The 27,909-nt window shown below is 40.5% G+C and overlaps 2 protein-coding genes across 5 annotated transcripts in view; both read right to left on the reverse strand.

Annotated features, from left to right (window-relative positions):
• Positions 1-2,568, reverse strand: part of calcrla (calcitonin receptor-like a) — a 44,778-nt gene extending 42,210 nt beyond the window's left edge. The window contains exon 1 of the mRNA XM_079518338.1: positions 2,499-2,568. The gene's annotated coding sequence lies outside the window, so the exon portion shown is untranslated. The remainder of the gene's footprint in view (positions 1-2,498) is intronic.
• Positions 2,569-3,711: 1,143 nt separating this feature from the next.
• tfpia (tissue factor pathway inhibitor a) overlaps positions 3,712-27,909 on the reverse strand; it is an 83,760-nt gene continuing 59,562 nt past the window's right edge. For all 4 annotated transcript variants that reach the window (XM_079518595.1, XM_079518593.1, XM_079518592.1 and 1 more), the window contains exons 3-7: positions 14,953-15,129; positions 12,684-12,755; positions 11,261-11,311; positions 4,577-4,762; positions 3,712-4,272 (exon numbers count right to left, since the gene is read on the reverse strand). In XM_079518595.1, coding sequence (XP_079374721.1) covers positions 4,208-4,272; positions 4,577-4,762; positions 11,261-11,311; positions 12,684-12,755; positions 14,953-15,129 — 551 coding nt within the window. In that variant the 3' untranslated portion in view covers positions 3,712-4,207. The remainder of the gene's footprint in view (positions 4,273-4,576; positions 4,763-11,260; positions 11,312-12,683; positions 12,756-14,952; positions 15,130-27,909) is intronic.

The following is a 27,909-nucleotide window of genomic DNA, read 5'->3' on the forward strand; positions in this document are numbered from 1 at the left end:
CAGGCTCTTCTAAATGACATCACTTAGTAAAACCATTACCATACCAATATACCATGGGGACATGCTAGGGTTTTAACGTATGCTGCCAGGACATTGAAATTACTTCATATGGACTTTTAATGTTTGTTTAGAGCACTTTAAACAGAGTGATTGCCAAGTCTATGGACTTTTAACATTAAGGGCACTAAACATGACGTCACGTGACAGCCAAGAATATGGACTTATAGGGCTCCATTTTCGTCACCGCTAAACCCCTTATCCCTAAACTTCTTTGCCTTTTTTTAACTATTTTGAAAAACATTTTTGAATAGTTCAACTAGCCAATCTACATTGACACGTTGTGAGCTTGTAGACTGGCCATTTTAACTATTCAAAAATGTTTTGCAAAATAGTAAAAAAAAAAAAAAAAGGCAAAGAAGTTTAGGGAGAAGGGGTTTAGTATAATGTTTGTTTGCAGCAACATATCAAAATCAAGGAGATGGGTCGCACACACAAAGACTGTGGTTCAAAAGTTTTCATCAGAAGATTGGTTTGTTTGCAGCAACAACCACTAAACAAACATTGACATCATGTGACGTCTTGTGGCAGCCACAGTGGGTGCCCCTCACTTCACACAAGTGTGAATTGACCCCCGGGGAGTCTCGTGCTAGTTGCCTGGACACAATGCCTGTCCATGCAGGCAGCCAGTTGCACGACATTCCCAGTGCATCAGCCAGCTCATGCATTTAATGCCACTGATGTCGGCCACAGTATAGATACCTATCCCCTCATTCCCCTGCCAACTGGCTACTCAACATGCTCGGAGTCGGACTACAACAGAGATTAAAATAGGGTGCATTTTGCATCCCAAAATGCAGTTTATAGTTAAGGGACGCAATAAAACAACAACCTCTGCATCCACGGGATGCACTACTGTACTACTGTACTGTTTTTTATTCTAGTTTATTTTGCTAGCTTTAGTTATAATAATCATTTCTTCTTCTGTTTTCTACATGAATATAACCACATTATAACCATATAAAATGAAATGAGAGTTAAATGCTGCAATTTGTAAAAATGGCAAAATATGACTCCTAACATCGTTGAAGTGGGACTCATAAAATGTCCCTGGGACTCATCTAAAAGACCATCCCTGCATCCCGGGACTCATTACATTGAAAACATGTAACATAATTTACATCACTGCTACAAACTATGTGGGGGAGTCCTGCATCCTGGGACAATAAAGAAAAAAACTAACTTCTTCACACAGCAGGCATATGTTCATCATACTATCTCATTCTCTATTGGATGTATTTCCCCCACACCAAAAATCCCTCCTAATGTATATGGTTTTGAAAGCTGCAGCAATTTTGTGAGATGGACACTTTATTTTGCTTTAAGAGTTGCCTCTAACTATACACTCTCCCACTAACTTTTATGATTAAGCCAGTAGATCTGTCATCATTTTTAACTTAATTTCATCATCATCTCCTCTCCTTACTATTCAGCCGATAACTTCCATCATGCTGCTCAGTGTTTACATAACCTGCATGCAGAATACTTAACACAATTAAGGCTGAACAACTCGATCCATTATAGAGTGCTAGCTAGACAGTAAGTGAGATGTCATCTACTATGAACATGATGAAGCCAGTACAGTGTCTGACACAATTCTCTCAACCCACGGTGCTGTGAATGAGTCAACGCGCCTATAAATGATGCACATCATGCAGGCAAATTTACTATTAAACTTTGAGTAGCGAAATGTTGATAAAATTACGCAGGTATATAATTTATAATTAAGAGATATTGTAGTGGGCCCTGTTTACCTTTAATAAAGGTATTTAGCAATGTGGCACAGCCATGCATTACTGCAAAGAGATCCACTCTGCATGTAGGCTAAAGCCCGCAGGCAGCCAGGCCCAGGCATTCAGTCACAAGCGAAGACTGTCACTGTACATTTATATCAAATCCAAAGCAATGTGTCATACATTATGACACATTGCTTTACATGATACATAATACATGTTGTACAATGTACTGCACTGTACATTGTACAGGTAGGCTACTATGACTCATTATACCTGCACATTGTACATGCATTCCTCTGACCCAGAATGGTCCCAATTAAAGCACTGAAATGCATTTTTGTCCATACTAGCCTACTCCCTAATTTGTAACACAATTAAATGGATAGGTTATATTATAATTGCACACAAAAATATGTGTTGTTGCAATACAGCCTAGTAATAAACGGCCTATCATGCAAATTGGTCCACGCGCCCGCAGTTCGTGCCATTCATTCATATTCAATTCATTTTACAGCACAGCTGGGGGGCGAGGCTCTATCTATACAAAATCCATCGTTTAATTCATTCGACATTTTAAACTGCTGTGCAGGCGGCGCAACTTGCTTTATAACTATCTATCTGAGATGATGTGAGACAGACACTGACACACTCTCACACACACAGCGGATTGCCAAACAGAATCCGCCTCACACTTCTTCATCTTACCTGAGAGAGTGTATAATCCAATGTTATAGTGCACGGAAAGAAGCGATGACAATTAATGTCACAGCAATCATGAACGTGCGTGCTTGTCTCCAGTCAGTCAGTGAGCCAGTCAGTCTGTGAATGTGTGTGTGTGTGTGTCCCTCCTCAGAGCTTGTGGCGGTGGTGTGTCCCCGGCAGCGCTGCGCTCAATGAACACACTTCAACACTGAACACACTGTCGTCAGGTGGTACACTACACACATCCCATTGCCAGGAGGAACACACACACCAAAGCCAGGCTCTGACGCGACACACACGCACACACGCACGGATGCACGCACTCATTGGCTAGTTGGTTGCCGCCTTGTGATTGGCTAGTGATTAGTTTGCGTGATTTCGTTAATTGATGATGATGATAATACATAATTAGCATTATGTTGTATAAAGCAAACTAGCAAAGTGTAATTTACAGTGATGACAGATGACACATTGCACATTGTTACAATTTATTAGCAAACTTGATATGAAATAAAAATGACAATATTGTTTCATACATTTTACATGATATACAAATGATATGCTTCAGTCCAATTTATTACAGACAGCCCCAGGTCGGTGGTTTATCAGGAAGGATAGCAAAGCAAGACGTTTCTTGTCCGTTTATACAACACTGCACTCTCCTGTTCTATATTGACAACTACAGTACACACACACAGGCTACTGATGCTTCTGGCATCATAGTATCTATGACGTTACTTGGCAAAAAAAGTAAAACTGAAGCTAACCACATTATGTCACTACATAATAATACTAATAATACTACTAATAATAAGTACGGTGGAGAATACATTAAGCTTAAACTCTCAGTGGTGATTTATTACCGTCTCTTCCAATGTAGGCCTACTCCATTTCAGACAAATAAACACACATGGACTCTGTGTACATATACTAGGCTAACGGAGCAACAGCTAATTTTGTGAGAGCAAAGCCTATTGATTAATGTACAGCATGTGCTTGAACTTCAAGCACATGCTGTACAATACATTAATCAATAAAGACACCACTGGAATTTATTGGACACTATACTATTGGAATAAAGACAGTGCAGCAGTTTAATTTGCTAAAGTAGCTATTCACACTGATTAAAAATACTGGAACCATTGCTGAGGAGAATGGGGAAAAAAGGTTCAAATGAGCCTCACTCCCTATATCTGTAGTGTGTATATATTATTAGGGTGTCAGATATCTGTGCATGCAGATTTCTCAGTGATGGGCTATAAATACAACATATATATATATATATATAAAGCAACACCTGCATTCATATTGTTGTTATAGTAAGTGCTATACAGAACGCATATCAGCAAAACAAATAGTTTTTTGTCAGAACAACTGCATCAATAAATCTTTTTGATATTGTGAAAAAATGTGGCAAAAAAAAACAAGAAAAAAAGAAACAACAGTTGAAACAAAGCTGCCAAACATATATTGCTTCTGATCACTGCTGAGGACAATATGGATATATACATTACATGTTTATTTAATATATCTTAGCAGTACAAAACAATATATCAATATGGAGAAAAATACGGTATGCACCGAAAGTGTTCATTACCAAGCAAAACATGATCTGACATTTTAGCACTACAAAATAAAACAATAGAGTGAAATAAAAAAAGGAAATACAAACATAAATAAAAGTGAGTATGATTTATTGAAATGCCATGTGTTCAGATGGCGCGAAACGAGATGTTATTGAGGTTTTTCTTCTTTATTCGGATCACCTTAGCCCCGCCTGCACAAAACAAACAGAGTGAAAACAGGCTATGATTTTGTATACATTTGAAAACTTGAAATGGGACATTCAGTACTTTTTACTTTTTGGTACTTTTGTACTTTTACTCAAGTACATTTTGAATTCCGGACTTTTATTTGTAACGGACTAGTTCTACTGATTTACAATTGAGTATAGTATAGTAGTGATACTTTTACTAAAGTAAAACAATTGGGTATGTTTTCCACCACTGGTGCAAAACATACTCTCTCCCTAGACAATGAAAGCTGCTGGTGGTGTTACTGTATGTGTATAACAGCCTTACTTCTGATGTTCATGCATGTCTTCATGCAGTGTCTCTTGTGGGAAAAGTTGTTGGCGTTTCCTCCACAGCCGCTGTAGCGGAACACGTGACACTTGTCCGTCTTGGTGTTGTAGGCAAACCTCCTCTCTGCCCCGTCACATGTTCCCCTGTCCGCTGGAGTGATACAGATCTCTGGAGGACTGAAATCTGCAACGCAGCAGTTAAAAACACAAAACAATGTTGGATTCATATCAAGACCCATCACATGTTATAGAGATCGTTTTTGAGGAATGAATATGTTGAAAATGTTGTAGGGCGCTACATTAACCCTGGTGTCCATGTTTTGGACAGGATTTCTTTCTTCCTTTTTTAATATAAAAAAATCACACCCGTGTGAACTGAGTGGTATAAGGTCTTATATAGCCTCATCAGCTGTGGTCTGACGTAATGTCTGACGTAATGAAATCACACCCGGGTGAACTGGGTGACCGTAACAACCATGCTCATTTTTTGAGCACAGACAGACAGACACGTAAACTAACAAAGCCAGTCGTAGGAGTGGTTTACACCACTCAAAAATGGCTATTGTACAAACTCAAGAGTCACAATGTGACACATTTTAAGATTGTCATACACTAAAGTAGGGCATACACTAGTAAGGGTTAAATGAAACAATATTAAATGACAACATTCCACATGCATTTTAATGTATGGATCTAATCTATTGAGATATATAGATTATTAAAATCAGTAATAGGTAGTATTTTGTTATATGCCATATTATTTTTGAGATGATCAGTCAAATAACCAATTCCAATCCGCTCTCTTACTGACTCAGTAGGTGCGTTTACATGGACACCTTTCTTCCAATCTGATTAAAATAAACCCGATTGAAGGTTTTGGATCAAGTGTTTACATGGGGCAAGTTCAATCCGATCAGGTGTTTACATGTGCCCACTTTTAATCAGATTAGCTACTGTTTGTATAATGAAATCAGACCCATGTAAGTGGTGATGTACTCAGGGGCGGCCTTAGAGACCGGGAGGCCCCGTTCATGACGTCATAATTTTAATAATTAATAATTATTATTGTAAAAAAATATATATATGTTTTTTTTTCCCACTTTTTTTGTCAGTGTCTCAGCGCTGCTAGTGCAGTGAGTGCACGCGGGGGGCCCCGTTCATGACGTCATCATTTTAATAATTAATAATTATTATAAAAAAAAAAAAAAATGATTTTTTTTCCCCCTCTTTTTTTGTCAGTGTCTCAGCGCTGCTAGTGCAGTGAGTGCACACAGGAGGCCCCGTTCATGACATACTGTACTGATACCGTATTTGTACTGTAGCCTACTACATTGTACTGTACTGTACTGATACCGTACTTGTACTGTAGCCTACTACATTGTACTGTACTCGTACTGTAATGCACTTGTACTGTAGTCGTACTGTACTTACTTGTACTATACTGTACTCATACTGTACTACATTGTACTGTAGGGCATTCACTTCTAGTCATTTTTTGAGTGGTGTAAACCACTCCTACAACTGGCTTTTGTGTGCAGAAAAAATGAGCATGGTTGCTATGTTCAAAATAATTTCTGACGTAATTAAATCACACCCGGGTGAACTGGATGACCGTAGCAACCGTGCTCATTTTTTCTGCACAAAAAAAGCCAGTTGTGAAATCACATCCGGGTGTGATTTCATTACGTCAGACCACAGCTGATCATGCTATATAAAACCTTACACCACTCAGTTCACACGGGTGTGATTTTTACTAGTTGACTAGTTGCCTAGTTTTTGAGTCGACTAGTTGATTAACTACCTATTATGTAAAAGTATAGTACAGTACAGTACAGTAGGCTACGAGTACACTCCACTAAAAAAATCTCAACTTCCCATCATGCACCTGTGCACGGTGTGAAGCTCGACAGCGCCACTTTGTCACCTGTTGGTACCCTAAACAGACGGACAGACATACATACATACATACATGGGGGTTTTTTTTAATCGGGAGGCCCCCGATGCTCGAGGCCCGTTTCAATTGAAACGATTGAAACATATATAAGGCCGCCACTGGATGTATTTGGATTTGTTTCGTTAATGAAGCAGCAGAGCAGTTTGACTTCAACTTTTCTGATGGGGGAAATGAGTGGAGAAGATGAGCATAAGAACAAAGGGATTGTAATGGTAGGCATACCTAATACCTATAGGCTATAGAGCGTCGCAGTCCCGCCCCCTACCATGGCCCAGGAAATGAATCCCAATGCATTTTTCCCATAGACATTTCAAAAAGTATTTATTTAAAGACGGTTACGCCGCGGACAAAGCCAACTCGAGTCGTGACAACTCATGACAACACAAACAATATGGACCAAACAAATAATTACAAAGAAGAAAAACAACAAAAAAAGTGTTGTAACCTGCCGTTTTTTTCTTCTTTCTAATTATTTGTTCGGCCCAAAAAATTGTGTTTGTTGTCATGATTTGTCACGACTCGAGTTGGCTTTGTCCGCGGCGTAAACGTCTTTAAATAAATACTTTCTGAAATGTCTATGAGGAAAATGAACTACATGTTCCCAGTTTAAGCCCATTCCCACTTGTACCCATGTATCCCGCATTGAAACCACATGGGACCCAAGTGGACGTGCTGGCTGGGTTCCATCTCTCCTCTCTCATCTCTGTCGAGAATGCAACTAGCCTACTTGGACTGTGTCTGTTTAGCAATGGTAGGCTACTGAATGGTAGAGCCTTCAGACGTCGGAGTTGATTGATTTCCAGCTTATTTTGTGGCTAGTAATTAATAACCCTTATGGTCTGAGTCGTCTCGTCTTTATACTATTTATTATTAATTCAGCTTTCACATTTTACCCTACCCTATAGTTGCAATGGAAAGAATATTATATTAAATATCTATATACAATGAAAAATATTAAGAGTACATGGCATGCACGCCATTTAAAATGTCAAATAGGCTAATGTGGAATTTTACGCAGGTGGTTCCAAATGATGAATTGATTACATCACTAGCAAAAGACGTGAAACTAGGTCAAATCAATTACTGTAGCTGCAGCGGAGCTGTTCCAACTCTGACTTGAAGCAGCGGAGCTGGTCCGAAGCACACTAAACTGACCAGCACGGCTTCAAGTTTAAACCATAATGGCATGTAGGCATATTGGATATCAACTTTCTTCAGCCAAACAGAAACAGATCTGCGATCACAGAGGCAGGGGGGGGGGGGGGGCAGCGCATGCAACTTCAGGTAGCATACGAGTGATTCTCATCATCCATTATCTCAGTGGCTGCAACACTTTTATTTATTTATACTTTTTATTTCCATGGGAGATTTTCGGCTATAGTGCCGCGTGTGTGTGTGTGTGTGTGTGTGTGTGTGTGTGCACATGCGCTTGCAGTGTCACCGTCTCCACACCATAGCGCAAAACATTCTTAAGCTGCGCACTTCTTAAGCTGCGCGCAGCTTAAAGCTTGAGTTTTTAGACAGCTGGTGGATGGAAAAGAAGCTCCACCTCCGCGGAAGACTTGAGCGGAGGAGAGCGTTTCCGGGAATCTGGCCGTCGCGCAAGAATTCAGCGGAGGTGGAGCTTAATTTCCATCCACCAGCTGTCTAAAAACTCAAGCTTTAAGCTACGCGCAGCCGAGAACGTGCGCAGCTCTTTTGACCGTGTGGCAGCACCTAGAGAGAGGGGGAGACACCGTCTCCACACCATAGCGCAAAACTTTCTTAAGCTGCGCACTTCTTAAGCTGCGTGCAGCTTAAAGCTTGAGTTTTTAGACAGCTGGTGGATGGAAATTAAGCTCCACCTCCGCGGAAGACTTGAGCGGAGTAGAGCGTTTCCGGGAATCTGGCCGTCGCGCAAGTATTCGGCGGAGGTGGAGCTTAATTTCCATCCACCAGCTGTCTAAAAACTCAAGCTTTAAGCTACGCGCAGCCGAGAACGTGCGCAGCTCTTTTGACCGTGTGGCAGCACCTAGAGGGAACGAGAGAGAGGTATACCGCCTCATCGCACTGCCAAAAACAAGGAGGTTAAGCAACAGAAATTGCCGACGATTTGATGTGCAGAAAGAACATATCAGATTCTAATCGGGTTAAGGTGTATACATGGAAGAAATGTCCTCTTGATCGGGTTTAAAAAAAGTCTAGACCACCCCTCTGCACCCGATTAGAATTTAAATCGGGTCGGACTTGATCGGGTTTATTTAGGTGTATACATGGATATTTTAAATCGGGTGTATTTAAAACCTTGTTTTAACCCGATTAGAACGTGACATGTAAACGTGCCTAATGAGCCCTCACTGACTTAGGTGCGCGTTCATGTGAAGTCTGTGAGGGCTTGAGGGCTGTCCCTTTATGGGTCTCAGCACACTTTAGATTCCATGGAAGTTCAAGTGTGCCCAGGCTGTATGTGGGTTAGGAATTACCCACAGTTCAAAGCGTTACAAGGGGAATGAGAGGAATCCTCCGAACGTCAATCATTTAAGTATGCAAATTAGTTATGAATCGCGGTTAGAATGTCAACAAACAATAGTGCTTTCTCACTGTTATCAATGGGATGGGGAATGGAAGGATAGGATATATATGTAATAATAATAATAATAATAATAATAATAATAATAATAATGGGAAACATGATGAGAAATGACTAATGAGCAAAGTAAAAGAATATGGAAATGCAATTTATAATGAATAATATTACAACCCCTATCACACAGGAAAGTGTATTTATAAAACTAATAATAAAACGATCAGCTTAAATACTAAAATAGACATAGACGTAGTAATAGGCCAAGCAGAGATGGACCTACTTGGCCTACTTATACCGAAAATATGCAGATCATGGGTATAATTGCAGATTTCTGTATTCTTGGTTATCTCATGCTAAAATCTGCTGATGCCTATATTGATTTGATTTTTGTTGAACTAAGCTCTATGTGGTTTTGTTTTGTAACTAAGAGAGTTACTCTTCAAATACGGTAGGCATAAAAAAGCCTCGGCTTCAGCCTACATACACCTTTTTGGTGTTGCACATATGTTTAAAGCACTGGCTGTGAATAAGGACAGTTTTAAAAGAAAAGTGATGCAAGTGTCATGAATGGCGGACTCATCTTCAAAGTGCTGTCCCATTCCTTTCACAACAATTTGGAGGCCTTGCAGCCTCTCACCCTCAAGCACTTACAGCTGACGTCACTAAAGTCAATGAGGGTTCAGGGCTCAGGGCTTGAGGGAGGCGATTGTAATCGGGCCAAAGTCATGGATCTCATCTAAAATGTGGAGTTTTCTCCACTCGATACACACATCATCCACAAGATGTCAGTGTTTAGCTGAGCAGAGAGTTTTCTACTAGAGTAATACTCAAGTGTATTGTCTTCTTCATTGTGGATATTGCTATGTGGACTTTAATACGCATAAATGAAGGGGCATGCTGGTAGAGTTGCAAACTGCTGGATAGTCTATCGACCACCTACAGTAATTCCCCCCTCTATTAGCTTCCTCTCTGTATACTCTCATATCTGCATAGATAGATAAATAGAAGCTGACTCTATCCGGGGCACATAGACGAATAACACAAAGGTAATTTGACAATAATACTAGAAAGAAAGAAAGAAAGAAAGAGTACAAACAGAATAATTATTATGCGACCCAACCCAAAGTTCAATAAAAGTGTTTTCTTCTATTATTCAGTGCTTGCCCTAAAGGGTTCATTCTGTAGAGCCTTTATGATATTAGTAAGATTTACTGCAGGAACCATGTTTTGTTAAAAGCACCTCATTATGTTGTCTTGATTTGGAATTTGTGTGTCGTTTGTGTTTAAGTTTTTTTTGTATTTGTTACTTGTTTGTATTTCTCAATTTACTTTACAGAACATAAAAAAATAATAAAAAAAGCACCTCATTACAGAATGAAGCCCCTCAATTTTGAAAACAAACACGGATGAGAACACACAGGTCTGATATTCAGTGCATCACAGAATTCCCCTTTTCACTGGCCCGCCTGTGCCTGACAGTGCTGAAATTGAATTTTAACAAATCATAACTGACTCAATGAGCTGAGAGAGATTAAATTAGCACCCTCTGGATGGGCCCATCTGTTCCAGCATGAAGGGACCTTAATGCCAAGCAGTGATCTATGAGCCCCCACGTCTGAAACACACAAAATTAGTAGGTGGGGAAAATGTCAAATAGACTATGGGGAGGAGACACTGACAGTCCTGTTTATGCCCTCTGACTACACTGCACAAGGCAATTTGGTGAGCTGTCTAGCAGAGGGGCCTGGCTGCACACTGACTTATGTTAAAACACCCTGACACCACAACTTAGCAAAGTAGCTGCATTGGCTTCAGTTACTTTGAGCCTTTTTACTTTGAGGACCAGCTGACTAATTCCATTGTGATTCAAATACAGTACTTAAAGGACTATTTTTTTATTTCTTTCAACCAGGGTTCATGTTTTGTTAGGTTGTTATTAGAGAAAGTAAAAGATGATTTTTTATTTTTGCTTTATTTTGATGATTTTAGCTATTTTTGACAGGGGGGCAGGGGCATTCGAACAACAAACGCAGTAACAAATTGGAGCAACAAACGTCACTGAATGCACAATCATCTTTGGAGTTGTTTTTGATAGATACATTGTTTTCCCATCATGCATGTCACAGGCTACAATCGCATAATCGCATAATCAGTGTTCTCACCTGGCTGAGACTTGCGGAGATGTACCTGTGGTTGGCTCAAGGCAATGATCCCTGAAAAACAAGTAAACAACTTAATTAAGTTATCAATCATTTGCCGAGGTGTTGTGAAAATTGCAATGCTTTTATCTGGAGATATAGATTGCACATTGTATGAATATTGAACTTAGACATCCTATCAGGCATAATACTGTAACTGCATACTGCACAAACAAATGTTATGTTATGTTATGTTATGTTATGTTATGTTATGTTATGTTATGTTATGTTATGTTATGTTATGTTATGTTTTGCTTTTTTGTTTGCGTACTTTCTTCTACCATAGTTTGTGTTGTTATCAGTAAATTATTATTTTATTTATGAATTCACTGATACGTTTTAGTCGAGTATAGTCACACCTTGGGTTTGGTGCCCAATGAATTACAGTAGTTAAGGTTAGACACTGTTAGCAGCGGTGTACTGTAAAATAACTAAGTACATTTACTTAAGTACTGTACTTAAGTAACATTTTTAGGTTTTCTTTGCCAATTGCTAACCTGGCTTACAATCACTATTGGGGCTTGTAGCAACCATAAAAACGACTCTAATCACGACCTAGTCATGATTGGTTGCATCTTAGCGACCTTACTAGTGACCTAGCTAGTCATGATTGTCTGCCTCCTATGCCAATGTGAGTAAAACCCCATACTCTGAACGCTGCAACACGGAGCGAGTGGCTACAGCATGTTATGCGTTAACTGGAGCTACAGGAAAGCTATAGCAAAACACAATGATTGAACCAACAAAAGAACGTCGGAAACTAACGAAAACGGCCGGGAGGTTGTGACAGAGAAACATACAAGTAAAAAAGGGGAAAAGAGATGGACATGGCCAAGCAGCAATGCTTGTTGCATCTGTCAGTTATGACTCGAGTGTCATTCTTGTTTCAGTACTTTTACTTCAACTCAACTCCACCACATCTCAGAGGCAAATATTGTACTTTTACTCCACTACATTAATTTGAAAACTTTAGTTACTAGTTACTTTGTAGATTTCGATTATTATTACAAAACATACACTAACCACTTCAGCCCTCACAATGCATCGCTATGGGGCACGCACGCACGCACGCACGCATGTACAGTAGCATCCAGACAGTAGCGTCAAGAGGTGTCAAGAAAGCGCCTAGAGCAAGCGTCTCTTCTGGGTTTTTAAACAGCTGGTGGATGGAAATGATGCTAGTGCGAGGCTTCAACTTGGAGCGTCGGCAAAGTGTTTCCGTTTTTTTGCCGACGCTACAAGTTGTAGCCTCCACCAGCTGTTTAAAAACCTGGAAGAGACGCCTGGTCTAGGTGCTTTCTTGACACTACTGTCTGGGTCCATGCAGGCACACAGTGTATTTGCATTTGCAGTGACGAATAGCAATAGAGCTGTGTGTTATTCTTACCAGTGAGAGGCTGTATACTGGATTCATTCGTTGGTTGCACACTGTCAACTTTTGTTGCCGGGGTGGTGGTTCCTGCACTCAAAGGATGACAATAAAAAATAAGTTATGTCATTCAGAGGAAGGTTCGATTGAGTGCATCATTATCCTAGTTGTGTGTCATCTTCAGAGCTCGGCTGCCATGCTTCTAGTCTTTCCATTCTGCTGGTGTAACACCCGGGAATCAAACCCGGGTCTCCTGTGTGGAAAGCCAACATCTAATCCAAAGGGAATTCCGTATGACTCGGGGATCATTTTAGACTCTTAGATCATCAGGCTGAGGTTGTGAGCCACTCTGCTACACTCAACTCCCTTTTGACATCCTCCCAGGGGGAAACCCAATCCGGGGACTCCCACGTGAAAGTCCAACATCTTAACCACTAAGCCAAAGGCAATTGCCCTATGACTCTGGGGAAATATTAGACTTTTAGGTCATCAGGTTGAGGCTGTGAGCCACTCTGCTACACTGGTGTTAGTGAAAAGTAGTGCTTGGAAAGCATTGTTGCAGTATAGTAATAACATAGTAAGTGTAACATATCCATTTGAAATGTGAGTTTGTAGCTGGGCCTTTTAAGTTGGCCTATGGTTAGAATACATCCAATTAAATGCGCGTGGATAAATAAGGCCTAACCCTACAAACACCACTATGATCAATTTTAATTGAATGTTTAAGTGTTTACAGTTGTATGAACATGAGTAGAGTATACTAACATAAAGTTTTATTTCAATAGCTTTGGCCCTGTAAGAAAAGAGGATTAAGTCCAGTGCTCCCAAGGGGCATAGTTTAAGGTTGCTAATAAAAACTGACAGAAGCATTCATTTGAAATTACCCTCCACACTTGTCTACATTGATTTCAATATAACATAAGACTGTCGGCTGGAATCTGTCACAGTAGAACTTGCTCGTTAATTTCTTTGACAAATCCAATATCTAAAAGTCTTCCAAATGGAGCCAGAGTCTAGCATAATTAAATGCACTTCTGCTACTGTTCTCCAAAACTATTTAAATGCTAAATCAAGGTGGAACGTGATTTCATGGTCTGCAAAAATCTATTAAAAAGTTAATTTTCCAAGGTATAGCGCTATTTTGAATATGCCACATTTCTGAATGGCAATTTAATGAAGGAACTGTAATGGCAATTTTAGAATGTCAACTATACTATTACATATATAAGCATTACTTTGTCTCCCATTCAGTCAAATTGAATGGGCCATCACCAATACGAACTAAACTACAGCTGTCAACCTGACAGCTGTAGTCTCCAAGCCAGGATAAACTGTCAGCTAAGGTGTTACTATTACCTATTGTTGGTGTTGTTCTCAGATTAGTCTGTTTCCTGCTTGCTCAACTCCAACCATGAAAGGAAATGTTGAATAAACCACCTGTTACTGACTGTCTATTTGTTACTGTAAATGGGATTTTGCTGGTAAATAAAGGGGAGTGAATTCATTGAGGAAGGGAACTGGGGGAGAACGGAGAGGCAGTCATGTTGCCATTTTCACTGTACTGAGACCAACTGACAACTTCAAATAAAGAATGATGATGATTCCTGAATCCTGATCCTGAGTCCTGTTTTGTCCACTCTCCATCTACTAGCATCAAAGAATGCTACAACAGAGCCAATTGCTCTGTGTAAGTGCAGCACTATATAAATTAAGGCCATTAAATAGTCTTTAGACATGTGAATACAGAACAACAATTAATATTGTTTCTCTTTTTTGCCCAATTAACATGAACCATATAGCGTCCCTATTTAACTGAAGTTGCACATCTACAAGCTCACAGAAGCCCTTTTTCCACCGGTTGGGAACCGGTTCAGTTCAGAACCAGTTTCTAGTCCAGTTTCTAGTCCATGAGCCAGTGAGACGTGTGTCATTGCAGCTGTTGTAGCTTTGTAACTTTGCATCCAGCTCAGCTTTGATTTGTAGCTTTCTAGCTTTTGCAGCAGCTACAAATGTTGGATGCATCCTTGTACGTATGTTCATGTCGCTGGCTTCCATTGACAATGAATGGTAGACTGTATGAACGCAGCATGAGCTTACCCTATAACCTACCGTATGGGGGTTGTGTCGAGTGGAATACAAGGACGTTTTGTTTTTTGTTTTTTTCTGTCTCTAGTATTCTATAGTATATTACATAACATTATATTATATTCGAGATATGTTCTGGGGTGGTAGTGACACAGCTGTCTTAATTGCCTGGGCTATGACCACAGTAGTTCAGTCGCCATACCTTGGTTCTGGCATTTTGCCTGGCACACCACCATGCTCTTGAAGTTATTGGCGTTGCCAAAGCAGCCACCATAAAAGAAATGTTTGCACTCCTGAGTCTTGTTGTCATAGAAATAGCGTGTCACCAGTCCACGACAGGGTCCAGGGGCATCCACCAAATGACAGGGGCTTTTTTCAGCTGGGTGAGGGAGAGAGAGAGACAGAAAGAGTGACAGAAAGTTAGAAAAAGTGCCCTTCTGGGCACAGGTCTCCACCAGGAGGATAGGACTGTGTGGGATGTTTGGCAAAATGTTTAGGAGTAATATAAACATGTTGCCTTTGATGGCAATTGGATGATTTGAGGCATTTTGTTCCAAAAATGTGTTTTGCAAAAATCAACCTGTTGGTGGCGCTATAACAGGCCAATGTGAAAAGGGTGGGATATATTCCTCAGCCTAGTAAGAAAATGTGTGAAAGATTTCACGTAAATTGCATGCTGTGTTCATGATTTGAAGCTTTTGTTCAAAACGGGGCAATCTTGCAAACTGTGAAAGCCAATTATAGCCAATTAGGATGGAATATGAAATATCGGACAGATCCGACTTGAGCACATGACCATAGAGATACTGTGTAACGATTTGTGAGATTTTTGGACAGAATCTGGAGGGGTAATATCAAAAAATGTGTTTTACAAAAGTCGGCCTCCTGGTGGCGCTATAAAAGGCCGTTCTGGAAAATGCGGGGCAGAGGTTCATCGTTGGCATCCAGGGAGTGTGTGTGCAAAGTAACAGACGGACGGAAGGACACACACACGGACGGACACACACACACACACACACGGACGGAGTGCAAAACATACTCTCTCCCCATGCCTTCGGCCTGGTGGAGACAATGATAACTAAAATTGTTATGGTAACAGCATTTCTCTAAAGTGGATCTTTCACTTCATGTGGGCAGCCTGTGACACCCCTATAACTTCTGTCGTCTATGACATTCATGACTACAAATCTGGGCACTGCTTCAGGCCTATCCGAGCCGGGCGAGCCCCACTGACCTCAATTTAACCAAAATATGTTTATTTTATTAGTATAAAATAAAAGTATAAAACACCTTCTGAAGACAAAAACTGTGGCCAACTGGCAGTGTGCACAACATCGCTCATGCTGTTTGCGAGATTATGCTGACAGACAGGACCTATTCTAGACAGCTCACCACTAAGGAGCCGAAATGTAAAACAAGAGCTTAATTTGATCAGAGTTTGATTGATTGATTGAAATATTTATTAACAGTTTGCAGAATTACAGTACATTTCAAGCACAAACTCAAAGGCTGTTAACTGTGAGTGGACGACCCAATTAAGCATTACACTTGTTTACAAGAGGGTCCACCATGTTCAATTCATCAACAAAAAAAAAAATCACACCTGTGTGAACTGAGTGGTGTAAGGTCTTATATAGCCTGATCAGCTGTGGTCTGACGTAATGTCTGACGTAATGAAATCACACCCGTGTGAACTGGGTGACCATAGCAACCATGCTCATTTTTTTGGTACGAACAGACAGACAGACAGACAGACAGACAGACAGACACGTAAACTAACAAAGCCAGTCGTAGGAGTGGTTTACACCACTCAAAAAAAGAGCTACTTCTACTAGCCTACTTCTACATATCTACTTGCAAAACCATAGTGCAATTAATTTCACCATGCTGAATTAAAGTTGAATGAATGTGTGAAGGTGGGCACCAATAATAGACCCCTGGGGGACCCTGGTCAACAAAGTATATCAGGTTGTAGTGGTTAATTAACAATAGTGTCTCATTATCCAACATACAGTAGTAGTACCTATCAACCCCCCGCGTACCCTCAGATCGGTGGGTAGGGGTCCCCTGACTCCCATGACAACCAAACTAGTCTCCATGGGTGACCGCGCGTTCGCAGCCAGGGCTCCTTACTTGTGGAATGCCCTACCCCAGAACCTGAGGGACGCAACCTCAGTGGCTCTTTTTAAATCACTGCTAAAAACCCACCTATTCACACAGGCTTTCCCCTAGATTTATTGTATTGTCTCATTATGTGGAATTGTTCTATTGGTATTGTGTATTTATTTATTTTGTGTAATTGCTGTAACGTTGTTGTTGTTGTATTTCAGTAATGTACCTTAATCTGATGTATTGCCTTTTTATATGCCACTGGAAAGCACTTTGTAACTCTGTTTTGAAAAGCGCTTTATAAATAAAGTTTATTATATTATTATTACCTATCAGCACAAATGATAACAACTAAGGCCTGGGCCGTAATCTATAAAAAAAGAAAATTCAGTCCAGAAAGGGAGAGGCAGCTGAAATAGTGACACATAGCCCTTAGACCATTTTATTTTGTGTCAGAGAATTGAGTTGAGGTTGTCGGAGAGAGAAAAATATAAATAAATAAGAGAGGAAAGGAGGACATTCAGGCGCCCAGCGAGATTGGAAGATGATTGTTGTGACACAGCTTACAATGGTGGAAGAACAGAGGAAAACTAAGTTCCCCAAAGGTTATCAGATAACTCGTTTGAGTTTCCCTAAAGCCTCTCTGGGATCTCACCGACATCATCTTGCCACTATTATCCCTCTCCGTTCTTTCTTCATTTATGTGCAGAAAACAAACAAACAGTTTTTCTGAGAAAGTAAGAGAGAGAAGTATTATGCGTGTCTTAAGTACCAGGTCTTATGACTTAACTTAAGACCTGGAGGCATGGTCAATGCTGTTTGGCCACTCAGAATAGCCAAATGGCATTGATCCCACCTCCAGGTCTTAAGTTAAGTCATAAGACCTGGTACTTAAGACACGCATAATACTGCCCTATGCTGAAACAATTCCATTTACTCTCTCTCTCTCTCTCTCTCTCTCTCTCTCTCTCTCTCTCTCTCTCTCTCTCTCTCTCTCTCTCTCTCTCTCTCTCTCTCTCTCTCTCTCTCTCTCTCTCTCTCTCTCTCTCGGCAGTAGTATGCGTGTCTTAAGTACCAGGTCTTATTACTTAACTTAAGACCTGGAGGTGTGATCAATGCCATTTGGCTATTTTGAGTGGCCAAACAGCATTGACCACGCCTCCAGGTCTTAAGTTATGTCATAAGACCTGGTACTTAAGACACGCATAATACTGCCCATATGTTCTGTACTGTGTGAGCTGTGAGCACATGCATTTGAATTTCTATGGTAAAAGTCAAACACAGACATGAAATGACAAGTCCTGAAGAATGAAAGAGCGAGGGTGAGACGAAGAGACAGAGACAGAGATATTTATGTGGCGAGTGTAAATTATATAGAATAATAAATAAACATTCTGAAAGACAGGACTGGCATCGCTGAGTAGACAAACGGTAATCTTTCAAGGTTACACCTACAGTAGCCTATTAACACTTGCAATCACATTAACTATTCCCTGTAACTTCACACTAGAGGTCTCCCTAAAAATCGATCAGATGACTGCAGCTTATTCAGAAGGCTTCTGCTCAAGAAAGTGGACCATATCGCTCCAATTCTTCTTTTACACTGGCTCCTTGTCTTAGAAAGAATTTATTTCAAAAGCCACTGTTGGTTAAAGGACCACTTCACCACTTTTCAACATCTCTTCCTATAATTGGTCCTAACTAATGTTCATGATAAAATACCACCGTTTTTTCCTACTCAGTCTGTGTCTCATAGGAAGGCTGTGGGCAGTTCAGAAACCCGTCCACCAGTGACATCATCGATGGTGAATCCAAGCTAATAGAAACGGCAGGCTTTCTTTTCCTGAAAAGTTGCAATGCAAAAGTTGAAGCCATCGTTCTCACGATAATAAAAATCTAAATATATTTTAAAACAAATCTTGTTAAAAAAAAAATCTGCCTAATGATGATGTCACTGGTGGACGGGTGTCCGAACTGCCCAAAGCCCTCCTATGAGACACAGACTGAGTAGGAAAAAATGGTGGTGTTTTATCATGAACATTAGTGAGGACCAATTATATGAAGAGATGTTGAAAACTGGTGAAGTGGTCCTTTAATTGGAAGGCCAAAATTAATTTCTGATCTTGTGGTATATTATGAACCATCGAGACTTCTCAGATTGTCTGGGAAAAGTCAGCTTCAAGTCTCCAGAATCAGAACTAAAAATGAAAGTGTTCAGTTTGTATGCACATCGTATCTGGAACTCACTCTCTTAAACAAAGCTAAAGAACTTTCTATTACTAATGCTTTTTAATAATGTCTTCTACACTACAATTTGATTCTGTTACTATTCTGTTTACTATTCAGTTTTTAATTGTATTTGTATTCAAATGCCCCTTTATTATGATTTTGCACTCTGCATACTCTGTGTCATGATTTATGTTTTGTGAAAAACACTTGTTATGGAAATTGGTTATGCAAATGGATCTGCTTTGCCTTGCCTTACGTATTGGATCTGCTTTAATTTGCCTGTTCAACCATTATGAAGTACTGTTGAGTATGCTTTTAATTTAGACAATGATGGGCATCATTGGCATTCTTTAATCTCTTGCTGAAGAACTCATATTCTTGATAATGGTTCTGTAATCTTAATATGATAGTCTGTAAACAGACTGGACAGACTGAAGTACTGTACTTGCAAGGTTGATAGACAAAGGCATTGTGACTGAAGGAAACCGGAGTGCAGATTAGTTTCAAATACAGTAGTTACATTTCAGGTTCAAACAGCTGCATTAAATTGTAATTTGAAAGTAACTTCCTCAAATTTGCCGACATGCTAACTGGATTTGTTCCAATAGGAATAACAAATGAACAAGCTTCCGGAGGCTCGGGTTTTGCTCTGTTAAATCCTTGTCCTTCAAATACAATCCAGTCACCTGATGTATAAAACACAAATATCTGCCCCCTGTCAGCAAAATTGGCTCATGATACTTCTGAGATATGAGTTATGAGCTCATTAATCTTGCTGAAGTTCGTGTTCACACACACACACACACACACACACACACACACACACACACACACACACACACACACACACACACACACACACACACACACACACACACACACACACACACACACACACACACACACACACACACACACAAAAAGTCTCTCTCTCTCTCTCTCTCTCTCTCTCTCTCTCTCTGTCAAGTGATTGATTTAATTTTGGCCTCATTTGACACAATAATGAATAAAAATCCCTTGAGCGATGATAACCAAGTTCATCTATGGGGCACATATGGGACATTTAGCTGGAGTGGATGTCAATCATCTGAAGACATTTTAAGGCACTTCAGCCAAAACAGTTTGGGTTTTCTAAACCAATTCTGTCTCATAAATCTATACATGGAGCCAGAGAGAGAGAGAGAGAGAGAGGAGAGAGAGAGAGAGAGAGAGAGAGAGAGAGAGAGAGAGAGAGAGAGAGAGAGAGAGAGAAACCTTGAGGGGTCCTTGAGGGGGTTCCAGATGGTCCCCAGCTAAGTGATGGAGTTGGTCACCAAATGGACCCTTATTGGGCTTTAACTCTTCAGAGCTTAAATGACCATGTCCATTTGGTTTCCAATATTGTTAAACATCTGCATACAAGAAGTCTACACAATTAGAAAATGTAGAAGAATTGTTTTTTTGATCAACGTTTACCTGTTATCTCTCCTGTATGGTACCAACATCAATTCAGCATGGAATTGTGGACAAAATCTTATCCAACAACTAAATATTCTAAGTTTTTGGTCTGAGAAGTTAATGTCATCAAATGGTGGTCCCTGGCTCAAATGCAGAATAAACTAGAAAAAGTGCCCCTCGGGGCACAGGTCTCCACCAAGCCAGGTCAGGTTGTGGCCTCCTGGTGGCGCTATAATAGGCCAATGTGAAAAGGGTGCCATTTCTTCATACACCTTTGATGGCAAAATGGATGATTTGAGGCATTTTGTTCCAAAAATGTGTTTTGCAAAAATCAACCTGTTGGTGGCGCTATAACAGGCCAATGTGAAAAGGGTGGGATATATTCCTCAGCCTAGTAAGAAAATGTGTGAAAGATTTCACGTAAATTGCACGCTGCGTTCATGATTTGAGGCTTTTGTTCAAAACGGGGCAATCTTGCAAACTGTGAAAGCCAATTATAGCCAATTAGGATGGAATATGAAATATCGGACAGATCCGACTTGAGCACATGACCATAGAGATACTGTGTAACGATTTGTGAGATTTTTGGACAGAATCTGGAGGAGTAATATCAAACAATGTGTTTTACAAAAGTCGGCCTCCTGGTGGCGCTATAAAAGGCAGATGCGGAAAATGCAGGTCAAAGATTCACACTCCCCTCTAGGGAGTGTGCATGCAACGTTTCACGCAGATCGGTACAGTTTTAGGTAAAAAATGTGAAAAGCTGCCTCATGGTGGCGCTATAACAGGCCGTTCTGGAAAATGTGGGGCAGAGGTTCATCGTTGGCATCCAGGGAGTGTGTGTGCAAAGTTTGGCATCGACTGGGTTAACGGTGCCGGAGATTAGCTGGTAACGGACGGACGGAAGGACGGACACACACACGGACGGAGTGCAAAACATACTCTCTCCCCATGCCTTCGGCCTGGTGGAGACAATAATGGGCCTTGATATGAAAAAGGTTGAAAACCCTTGCCCTAAAGTATCTGGGAGCCAGGGTTATTATGGTTTATTTTAACTTTCAACTCAACAATGTATTACTCCGCTTAAAAGTGAAAGTGTCCCTGCAGTTCAATGTGTATTAATGCAGTAAAACAGAGTCTAGACCAAGTCCTACAATTACAATGAACCTAATATAAAATGTACACAAATCTTCCATCTGTCCGTAGCCATTTTTCTCCTCATTGGGTTCACCAATCAATCCTTTCCCAAATGTAATCTGTTTATTAACATTTTCGCCATGGGCTGTAATCACGGTCCCCGCAGGTAAAGAATCTGCATGAGTCGTGGTCACGGTCCCATAGCCTGGACGGACAGGTCCACCCCCCACACCCCCCGGCAAATCTCACTGATCTTATCCGTCTTTTGATTACCAGCCGCTTCCCTGTGGGTGACCATAATTAAAATGCCATTACATGGTGACATCTACAAATTTCACTGACTTTAAAGCACCGGGAAAAGAGAAATATCAGAGGGCCGTCTACACTACATCTGTTGGCTTGGCGATGCAGTCATGAATAACCCATTCAAACCGGGAAAGATTCTGGTCATTTTAGATTTTAGCAACAGTATATTTAAACCACTGTATAACCACAAATAATTGTTTTGGGGTTCTTGACAAGAAAAGCTTTGACCTGTTTTTCAAAAGCTTGTTAGGATTTAGAAGACATTTTTTTAATCTGCCTCAGCCTCAGGACTTAATGGGATAATTCACAATCACAATTCAGGCACTGGAGGTGCTGGAAGGGTGATATATGTTTTACTGGGGGAATTAACAGTCAGCCCATTTTTATAACCCACTGAGCAGGCTGCTCTCCAGACTGGACAATATTTTCCCCAAATTGACTTCAACAGTTAAGACAACCCCAGTGTGAGTTTGATAGAGTATCCTCCTGTGGATTTTAGTTTTCATATGTCCACTAATACCACTACTACAAAAAAGAAGAAAAATCATGAAATCATTAAATCATTAAACCCCTACAGTTTGGAAAAAGATTTGATACATAATCTAATTATTCCTCGACATCCGGACCGTGTGCTGCAGCTGTGAAGCACCTGCCCACCTGCCCACCACCTGCCCACCACCTGCCCACCACCACAAAGACTTGGTTTAGAATCCTACAGGATGCGTCCATGTCGCCGTGGTGTTCTGGCACCTTGCAACATGGCGTGGTGCCTATGGCATGAGGCCTTGCGCCATGCCATCAGTATTTATGGGTGAATGTATTATGTACAATCATTGTGCCTTGGATAAAGGTGCTATATAAATGCACCATTTACCATTACGAACACAACTGGCTGTGTTCAAGGAAGTTCTGTTCAGTAGGGCATGGACATGGGAGGAGTGTTCCTCCGCAAGCGTTATGTCCTCCCGATCCACTGTCAGATAAAATCACACGCGTGTGAACTGAGTGGTACAACTCCCGCCCCCTCTCTCTCATTAGCAGGCAACAGTGCAGCACTATCTCTCTCTCTGTTTCTGGCACAACAGCGCCACTTCTGCCCCTACTGGTACTCATGGTCACACACATAGGTTAACACATAGGTTAACACACAGTCACACACACAGGTGACACGGACATTGCTGTTCCTTGGAGTGGTTGCACCACTCAAAAAGCAGCAACAGGCAGATTCAGAACTAGATTTGGTTGTCTACATTCGCCCTGAGACCAACAGTAGGGGTTAGCAGTGACAGGGAAGTCCTACACAACTGGGTGGATTTGAAGAAAAGTCGTTGAAGTAAATTATTGTTAGAACTTGATTTGTATCATGGTGATAGCATGGACACAGTTTCATAGTTTGCTCTGGCCTCGCAATTTTGGCCTCTTGTTTTTCTGTCTGTAAATAGATGTCCTGCAGGTGTTTTTATTTTCTTGGCCAGGTCCTCCTTGTAAACAAGACCACTAATGATGACCAATGAAACATACTGTAGGTACTGAAGGCGCAAACACACCTTGGCCACTAGGTGGAGACAGAAGCAGATCAACAATCAAGTAGTTTGTATAGCACTTCTGCATTCATAGTACAGTGCAGAGTAGAGTCACTTTATTATATTTCAGTTCATAAATGTTAAATAGCGTCAAAATATTCATTGCCGTAGACAGTGTTTCTTTGTTCAATAACATGAGTCTCTCCCATATCTCTCCCAAAAAATAGGACACAATTAGAACTGGAACACTATCTATAACCTTGAAGCTGTTAAATGATTTATGTAGAGTTCTCTCTTCAAGTTGGATAAAGAAAATGTAGATTCTGTTTAATAAAACGCTGGCGAGATGGGGAGACCCCTGTTACGCTGTGTCATGACTTATGTTTGGTGTAAAACACTCTGAATTACCTTGTTGTGGAAATGGGATATGCAAATTAATCTGGCTTCCCTTGCCGACAGACTGGTCGCTGTTACTGAACAAACACTCGGAAAGCTCCATGCTTGTTACTTACAATCAGAATACAGTTACATACAAAAATACTAGATGTTCAGGCCTATGTGACCAGATTTGGCCATCAAATCTAGATGTTAGTTTGTGATGCCCACCCACTGTGATCACCCATAACCATAAGCTATTAGCTAATTTGAATGGAGACGCTGTTATATAATTCATGTTTCCTTTTCTTTGCATTACTCATTCTTCAGGAAACCCATCTTTATTTCAGGCTTGGCACTAGTCTGCATGTACATGATATTGTTTACCAAATTGGAATTCATAGACCTACCATTGTGTGCAGCTGTCTGAAAAGGACATTATTCTGTTGTAATTGTTATGTGCAGTATAACTGAAGCCTGTTATTATTTCTGAAATACATCTCTGAGCCAGCCATATACAAATATAGGTCAGCATTGTATGGGATTGATACGGTAGTGTCATAATAGGGTTTAGAGGCCCATCACAGTCGGCAGGATTCTCAGGAAGAACTGTGCTGAGCGTAATAGGTTCTCAGTGCACAGTGATTATGTCCGTAAATGAGCCGGGCTGAATAACAGCCCTGAGATACGTAAACGCTGTATCGCTGGTTGAAATCACTTCAGCGAGTATGGCTCATTCTTTTCAGTTCTTCCATCTCTATTGTACATTCTGACAGCTGGAAAGTAACTAAGGACATTTACCCAAGTACTGTACTTAAGTACAATTTTGAGGTATTTGTACTTTACTTGAGTATTTCCAATTTCCGGTACTTGAACTTCTACTCCATTACATCCCAAAAGATTTTTATACATTTGAAAACTCGAAATGGGCATCTGGTTAGGATGCCTCTCGGGCGTCTCCCTAGGGAGGTCCTCGACGCACGTCCCACTGGGAGGAGACCCCGGGGCAGACCAAGGCGCAGTTGGAGGAAACACATCGACTCACTGGCCTTGGAACGTCTCGGAATCCCCCAGGAGGAAGTCACTAATGTTGCTCTGGAGAGGGAAGTCTGGAGCACTCTGGTGGTGGAGCTGTTGCCCCCGCGACCCGACTACGGATAAGCGGTTGAAGATGGATGGATGGATGAAACTCGAAATGGGACATACTGCATTATGGTTATGGGTACTTTTACTTTTGGTACTTCAAGTACATTTTGATGCCAATACTGTTGTACTTTTACTCAAGGAAAGTTTGAATTTCCGGACTTTTACTCTTTTACTTTACTATTTTTCTATATATTGCAGTATTGATACTTTTACTTAAGTAACAAAATTGAGTATATATAAGAGACAATGTGTGACTGTGTGATTAAGCGTCTGACCTCTCACAGGAGGAGCTTTGCTGAGCAACATCAGAGCAGAGGAATTCTTTGACAAATAATGGTCTATGACTCATAGTGGTGTAACACAAGCACAAGTGTGTCAGGACTGAATAGAGTCTTTGCTGAGCAACAGATGTGGTATCCTGTGCTGTTACGCTCTTCACCGTTCTCAGGACACGTTCTTGGCCACTAATTACAGTGGTGGAAAAAGTTGTTTTATTTCAATTGTTCAATTGTTTTACTTAAGTAAAAGTACCAATACTGCAATGTAAAACTACTCCGTTACAAGTAAAAGTCCGGAATTCTAAATGTACTTGAGTAAAAGTACCAATGTATTGGCATCAAAAAGTACCAAAAGTAGAAATTACTCACTATGCAGAATGTCCCATTTTAAGTTTTCAAACGAATACAAATTTGACTTTTGAAAATATCAGATCTACAAGCTCACAATATGATGCGATGCGACACATTGTGAGCTTGTAGATTGGCTATTTTCAAATGGCCGAAATGTATATATGGCTGAAGTGCTACATTTATGTGTTAATAAAATAATAATCAAAATCTACAAAATAACTACGTTTTCAAATAAATGTAGTGGAGTAAATGTACAATATATGGATCCGAGATGTGGCGGAGTAGAAGTGAAAGTATAGGAATTTGTAAATACTCAAGTAAAGTACTTAAGTACAGTACAACAGTAAATTGTACTTAGTTATTTTCCACCACTGACTAATTACGTGATGATCTCTATTTTACTCGCCTGTAAGATAAGTTAGACACACTCCATAACTATGAGAAGTGCCCCTGAACTTCTTCTTCTTGAGAGCTGCCATTGTTGTTGGTTTGTTTGTTATTCTCTGTTGCCGGGGAGCTCCACTGGAAAGGCATGGAAAGGCACAAATGCCTCGTGGTTTGGAGCAGTTGAGAAGAGGGGATTTCTAGGAAAAGCTCTCTTTCTGCAGAGCGAGAGTACAATGGCATTTTGAAATGGGTTCTCAAATGGTCAAATAACATTTCTCACAGGCTGTGATGAAAATGTGAAAAAAAGTATTAAAGAAAAATGTTTTAGGTTGATTTTAGAGGAAGTTATTTTATTTCATTTGCTGCTTTCTTTCTTGACCGGTTTTGAAATACAGGAGCTTATGTTGTTGTGGTAATGGAGGATAAAAAACATCCATTAAAACTAATATATAGCACGCAAAAACAAAACAGCCTTGAGGTACCATTACTCTACAGAACAGACCCTTTCCTTTTCTTCTTCTTTTTTTTGTCCCTTGCAGTAGGGCACAGTGTAACTTTCCAAATGATGAAAGACCTTTTTTACTCAAGACTTGGCAGCCAGACTGTGTTGACACCCGGCAGCCCCATGCACACTTCAGTCACAGAACAGACGGCAAGCTTTATTTAATGTCACCTTTGCTTTATCTACCATTCCCAGAGTCACTTTAATGTAGATTTGTGCGTGTCGAAAAATGGGATGCCTTTAAAGTGAATGTAACCATATCTCTATAGGCTGATGCCATCAGGTCCAAATGGACTGGTGATTATCTTGTTGCCTGATTGAATAATGCATGCTATGTGTGCACACAACAAACTTTATGACAGCAAATATTTCTCTTTACCATTGAGGAGAAAAGCATTGTGACTCATCACTCACGCACGCACGCACGCACGCACGCACGCACGCACGCACACACACACTTTGCTGAAGAAATGGCACTAATAGTGAGATATGAATGCTACTCAGGCATGGCCCTGGATAGCTTTCTGGTGGATCAGACTCAGAACTCAGGGACCAACTCCAGTAGTAATGACAATACCCAGGTTGGGCTTGGTGATATGGACAAAATAAGCAGTCAGTTAAGGGGTCGAAAAATCAAGTGCAGTATTTGCTCTTATCAGTGTGGTCATGCGCCGTATGGGGCGCAGACACTGCTGTACGGCACTGCTGAGACCGAGACGTGCGTGTAACTGGCAGGAGCTGACTGCGGAGAAGGATGCCGTCTCTTCCACGGGAGCCAAGCAGGAACCCGCTACGTTTCGTTTGGAGTTAGAAAGAAGGTCCAACTCCAATTATACAGAGGAAGCTTTTCGGAAAGGACATTTTGATGGAGTGCTTGAGACACTGTAGATGTTTACCATAGTGACCACAGTCCCAAAACTGTTCTTCAAGGGTGATAAATACATCCAAAATATCTGATTAGCAAATTCATTTCCAAAGAATGAACAGATGGGGAAGTTTCAATCTTCATTTTCCACCAGGGTTTAAACCTTTCAACGGTTAAGTTCAATATCATGATAGGCGGAGCCCATCATGATAACATTTTCCAAATACCTCTATCGATATTGCGATTGCATCGTCAAGCTAATGTAATATGATTTTTCTTTTTAAATAGCTATATAGTGGCAGATATAAGCTCACAAAATGTCGCAAGCTTGTATATCACTATTACCCAAAATCCCAGACAAGATAATCTATAGAACAGTTTTTTGGCACTGTAGATGTCTACCATATGAACACAGTCCAAAAGAACTGTTATTTAAGGGTGATAAATACATCCATAAAATATGTTAGTTTAGCAAATTAATTTTCCAAAGATGAACAGATATCATCACAGTCTC

This window comes from Electrona antarctica (genome assembly GCF_951216825.1).
Source record: "Electrona antarctica genome assembly, chromosome: 13".
In the NCBI taxonomy this organism is placed as follows: domain Eukaryota; kingdom Metazoa; phylum Chordata; class Actinopteri; order Myctophiformes; family Myctophidae; genus Electrona; species Electrona antarctica.